General features: G+C 41.4%; 1 protein-coding gene across 2 annotated transcripts in view; it reads left to right on the top strand.

The window, feature by feature from the left end:
* Window positions 1-1,785: 1,785 nt before the first annotated feature.
* Window positions 1,786-6,007, top strand: part of dpysl3 (dihydropyrimidinase like 3) — a 42,110-nt gene continuing 37,888 nt past the window's right edge. For both annotated transcript variants that reach the window (XM_056396829.1, XM_056396828.1), the window contains exon 1: window positions 1,786-2,166. In XM_056396829.1, coding sequence (XP_056252804.1) covers window positions 1,801-2,166 — 366 coding nt within the window. In that variant the 5' untranslated portion in view covers window positions 1,786-1,800. The remainder of the gene's footprint in view (window positions 2,167-6,007) is intronic.

The raw sequence follows: 6,007 nt of genomic DNA, 5'->3' as shown, positions 1-6,007 counted from the left end.
AAATCTCCACAAAGCCGTCTTTTCAGAATTTAGTGCGTGATGGTTTCTTTTTCTTTTCCTTCCCATGCTTTTTCTCTGATCTGCAGATATTGCAAGGGTCAGCTGCTATGAAATAAGATAACAACAAAAGAACATGTATGGAAGAATCTTCCTTCTCATTTTGAGTTTTGTAATCTGCGTGATCCTGTATTTAATGTCTAGCAGTCATTTCCTTCATTCTAGCATATATTAGCAAAAGGATAAGAGATGTTCAAATAGATGTTCTCCTCTTGCTTAGAAACATACTCACTTTTCATCATCAGGGTCACGGATTTAAAAAGTTTAAGTTTGGTTGCCATGCATGAGTTTGTGTTTGTTTTTTTCTTTGGTTTGACAGGGGTTCAACAGGAAAAAAAAGAAAAAACACTGGATGCTGGCGTGACTGCAGTGGCTCCCTGCCTGAAAAACATTGATGACAACCTGTTAGATGAGACTTGAGGACAGGCCCTGTTTGACTTCACTGCAGCCGACAGTGTGACTGACCTTGAGACTCTTTCTCATCTCTGTGGACTGTGTGCTATCTTTCTCTTTCTCTCTCTCTCTCTCTCTCTCTCTCTCTCTCACACACACACACACACACACACACTTTGAACTTCAATGGGATCTCTGAAGGCAGCCACATGTTATTTCTAATCCACCTGATGAAAAATTTCCACCCCGGCCCTCCACCTATGAGCTGAACCAAAGCCATGCTGTGTACCGTTCAAGACTGTATGCTGTTCAGGACTGAGCTGCCATTATTTTATTTTTTTCCACTTTTTTATTTATCAAAAACAACAATTCTGTTTTTGATAAGTGGAATTTTGGCAGATAAGAAGGCAGTGAATTATAATTTTAATGGGATTCCTTCTCATGAAGGCTCATTAGTCTTAGGAAGATAAGGTACATTGGCTGCGGTTCAGTGTAGTTCAAGGCAGATGTAAGTTTTTCAGACTTTAACTGGTTTGTACAGGCTTGTTTTCAGACTTGTGAAACATGCTGATATATGGGCCCGTTACATAATTGCCCTCCTGTTGACTGAGTGACGGCGTTGACTCCTGCTTACCCCCTTTTGTAGCTCCCTTGACTCAGCAGTCTCTCAGTTTGAGACCCTCTAGCCTGAAAGCTGCTTGTCTCCCGCGGTGCTGACACGATCCTGTCTCATTTGTGCTGGCGTAGAGTAATCACCCCAGGGTGTTGCTGCAGAAGGCTCTGACACACACACACACACACACACACACACACACACACACACACAACACACACACACATACACATACAGACACGAAGAAGCACCAGCTTTTATCCTACTTTGAGGTGAAGTGTTTTCGCCAAGCCAGAGGGGGGTGGTGGGTGGGGGTGGTGAGCGTGGTGGGTGCGCGTGTCGCGTCTTAAGTGGTGCTGAAAAGGACAGCTCCTTTCACACTCACGCACCTGTGTCCACTTAGTTAATCTCACTGGCTGATTTAAAAAACTAACTCAAAACAAAAAGACCCAAGACCACAATCCAATCAATGAAACTTATTTATAAAAAGAAATATCTGACATAAAACCATAAGCTTTCTTTGCATCTGGCGCCACCGCCACTACAGTGCCACCTCTGGCTTTAACTCAACTCCTGCCTGCCTGTCTGCCCTGGCTTCCTCGCAGCACGACACACACACACACACACACACACACACACATACACACACACACACACGCACACTCACACTAGCAGGCACACACCACTTGAGCACTAGTTTCACCGTCTTTCTCGGTCACTTTGTGCAGGGCTCCACCATGGCAGAGCGCAGGGGAAACTGGGACATGGCAGAGGACGACCTGCCGGTTTATCTCGCCCGACCCGGCACGGCCAACCAGGTCCCCCGGCAGAAATACGGCGGCTTGTTTTGCAGCGTCGAGGGCGCGTTTGAGAGTAAAACCATAGACTTTGATGCCCTGAGCGTCGGCCAGAGGGGCTCCCGCACCCCGAGGACCGCGAAACGAGAGACCGGTCGGGAGGCGAGGAGCCCGGCGAGTGACAGCAGGAGCTCCTCTGGTGTTGGAAGTCCCGCTGCAAGCAGGCAACGAGGGAAAGACTCAGCTCAGGTTGAGATAAGAACCAGCGGTGCTAAAGAAGTGTTGCAGAACCTGGGAGATGAGGAGGTAAGGGGACTTTTTTTAACTTTTGCGTGACTGGCTGCAGCATGTGTAAATGACAGGGCTGGTTTCCTCACTGTGTGTCACTGTTGTGCCTGTTAGTTTTACTTTCTCCTTCCTGGTTCCTTATTTATTTAATAAGTGATGTTTTATGATGGTTAATTGCAGAGCAGATATGAAATATAAGATATAAGAAAAGAAATAAGATTTGTGAGCTAAAAATGGAAACGACCTCAGTAGCCTATAGGCTCACAGCCTTCTAGTTATACAAACACAATTAACTTACTAATGAACTCCCACTGACACTGACGCTGTCAGGCTGTGGGCCACACCTTAATAAAGTCTGTACTTCATCTTGGCTTTGGATGTTTCATTCTGCCACATCCCTAAATGGCCTAACTGATTATGATGATAAAACTTCCTGAAAAAACTGTAGAGATGATTTAACAGCATTGCAGAACAGATACAGTATCTTAATCATGGGGCTTCGAATAGTATGAAACAAATAGTTAACAGCCATGAGTGGAGTAAGGAGCAAATTCAATTTCTCAGTGAATTTAAAAAATACACACAGTCTGCCAAAATGGCTGGGAAACGAGTCTTACCACCCACAGCCAACATTCAACAACGTTTGTTTGGCTACTATTATTCTTAAACCCTTGAAGAATACTGCAGGGGAACTCAGCCAATGTATTAAGACAATGTAATGAAGAAAAAAAACAAAAAAACTCAAGTAACCAAGGCCACAGACTGGAAAGCCTCAAGGCTGGACCAATGAAAATTTCTGTCATCGCTACAACCCTGGGCCTCTGCAGACATTACTTCTGTTTAAGTGAAACCACAGAGCTGGCGACCATGATGCTAAATATTTGGCTGCAGAGAAAGTGCAACAAGTGTTGTGCCCACACATTCAGCAACATATTGACCTGCTATTTTTGTGACAACTGTAGGTCCATTAAAACAACAAGCTCAAATGCAAGCCGGTGACATAGTGTAGCCCTAGTAGAGAGGAGTGAAGTCACAAGTAGTTGGACAACTAAATTCAGTTTTATATTTTGTTGTTTCATACCACACAGGTTAGAAGTGTAACACACACCAACTGTAATTGAGAAATATCTTTCTTACTTTAAAACCTGCAGTACGTACGGTTTGGAAAAAAAAAACATCTATAGCATGTGCATCTCAGTGGCATAAAAGAATCAGAACAGCTAATAATCACATAGTGCCTCCTTTTGCATGAGCAATCTAGGGGGTTTTCAGGTGGTTGCTAAAAATGTTCATGGTGAGTGTTGGTATAGGTGATTTTGTTCAATTGCTATCATGTAAGAGCTGATTATATATGGCTGAGAAGGGGTCATACAGGTAGATCTAGTGGTGCATGTGGTGGTAGCAGAATTAGCCTTTCTATCATTAGCAACAGAAAGTCCCATCAAGTTCAGTGTGGTTCAGTACAGTGTGCTGTCTCATTAATTACTGAAAAAATTGTCATACTTGCCATTTTACTTGCCTGACATTTTTCTTCCAAAGAGGTAAAAAAAATACTTCATATATCACACAAAAAAAATGTTTACGCTTGACTTAGGTGGAAAAGTTCAGATCAGTGTGACAATAGAAACAGACTTACTGAATAAATCATGATCTACATGAAGCATGTGACTGAGGTGTCCACTAGGTCTGAACAATTCATCTAAATGTTATCAAAATTGCAATATGGCCAAGTGCAATATCCAAATCAAAGGAGCTGCTTTTTTCTTTCTTTTTTTTCTTTTTCTTCTTTTGATAAAGGTATAATGTGTCACAACATACCATAAATGAAGCATCATAGTGTTACAGCAATACAAATCATATTCTCCACACGTAAGGGAACAGGCTTGTTTGTTACCAGCCCCAACAAAAATCATATCATTATCATTTTTTTATTTTATTTTTTGCAGTAACAATGAAATGCAAAAATGGCCATTCCAACTGAAAGCGTGACTCATATCGCAACCTTAATATATGTCAAAATAATCCTTTTTTTTCATTTATTTATTTTTTATTGTCCACTGAAGAGATGAAAAATGGCAGCAGATGAAAACATCAGATCTGTGTGGAGCGAAACATAAATGTCATTTTTCCATTATGTTTTTTAACTTTGTTTTCCACCGTGGCTGGTTCTCTTTTCATTACATCATTGCATTCTTCTTCTGCAACAGTTTAATGGAGAATTAGGGCCACTCACTCCTTTTATTCGTATAACAGTAGTGGATGGAAACACACAGTCATTTGCCATCACAGTGTGACAGTGAGCCAGCATGCACGATACCAGGATCCTGAAACTGAAGCAGCTAAATGGAATTAAACCATCATTCATTTTATTATTTAGACCTGTGCTTTCCTTACGTCAAACTGTCTTCAGTGAAAAAAGGCCTGTTGTTGCTAGAAATCATAGACTGTCGGCAGTAGAAGAAGGCCTGTTGTTGCTAGAAATCATAGGTGTCCTCAGTGATCAGAATGTTTTGATGATGTCATGTGTGTGGCACCACGGTGAGACATTCAAGGAGAGGCTGGGCTTTAATGTTTCAGCACCATGGAGAGAGAGGCACAGAGAGAGGCAGGGTTTGAAATGTTCAGCACCAGAGCAAAGTGAAGCCGACTGTCACAATGACAAACACAAAAAACCAAATGATCCGTTCTCAAGTCTTTCTTTTTCATTTTTGCTGCAGAAGATGTGTTTTCCAAAAAGAGAAATCAAAAGTAATGATTTAAGGCAATAAAGTTCAAATGTGAGGGAGCAGGGAAGAGTTAAAACATTATCAAATTATCCAATGTCATAGATTAGAGTCAAACAGAATCAAGTAAAATTTAATATGCTTAAATGCATAAAGTTATTATCAGCCTGACGTCAGCTCTGGTCTGAGATCACCGGCAGCATTGATTGCGTTTGCTGTAATTGTGCCGCTAAATGGTGTGTATTGCTTTAGAGGATACCAATGAAAAAGCAGTATCATACATTTTCCCACCAAGAGCTCTTGGAATTTTTAGAATCTTAATTGGAAAATTTCTAGATAATCACTTAAAGTAAATTCATTTGAATGTCTAGATGCTCTGTCATGTATTGTGTTGCCCTTTGATGCCAGTCCCCCTTTACTGTTCCCACAACTGAAATACTGCTCGATCTGAGTCTAAGGGCACAGTGAAGGTAAAACAAAACAGTCTGCTGTCGTGGCAGATCTCTTATCTCCCTCTGTTGGATTCACTGGAGACTTGGGAATACTGATAAATTATCTATGGTAGAAATGAGAAAAGTTTTCTTGAAAATACTTTTTTACCTTACTTTTCTCACTGTTGTGGTTGAACGGTTTGTCCTCATCATTTATGCATCAGTGATTTTTGTGCTGTCATTGATTCTCTGCCAGACAGCAGACTCTTTGGCACGCACACCCTCACCAACCTATCTCCATCTATCTGCATTTGAATCCTCACAATACATTTTGATTTGTCTCTTCTGAATTCTAAATATAAACTGTATCCTGCCTTTTACAGCCTTTACTGTCACAGTCCATTATGGTATAAAAATTAAGTTTTTCCCCTAAGCATGAAGGTAGACATCTTCAGTGTGGCTGGCAGCCAATTTCCTCCTTGTGGCCTGATGCTGAACTGCAATATTGCACCTCCTGAGGTAACCAGATGATTCAGCAGAATTCAACAGACAAGAGTTAGGCTGTGTGTGTGTGTTTTGTTTTTGTTTTTTTTGCTTGGTGTAGAAACTGTGTGAGGACATCAGACTGACAGCAGAGATAGGGCATGCTTACTCTTCTGATATTATTTAGTACACTCTGGAAGCCAGTCAGGCTCAACATGCAAA

The sequence above is a fragment of the Seriola aureovittata genome, chromosome 15 (genome assembly GCF_021018895.1).
Source record: "Seriola aureovittata isolate HTS-2021-v1 ecotype China chromosome 15, ASM2101889v1, whole genome shotgun sequence".
Taxonomy (NCBI): domain Eukaryota; kingdom Metazoa; phylum Chordata; class Actinopteri; order Carangiformes; family Carangidae; genus Seriola; species Seriola aureovittata.
The sequence above is the reverse complement of the archived record's forward strand: the minus strand, read 5'-3'. Positions and strand labels throughout refer to the sequence as shown.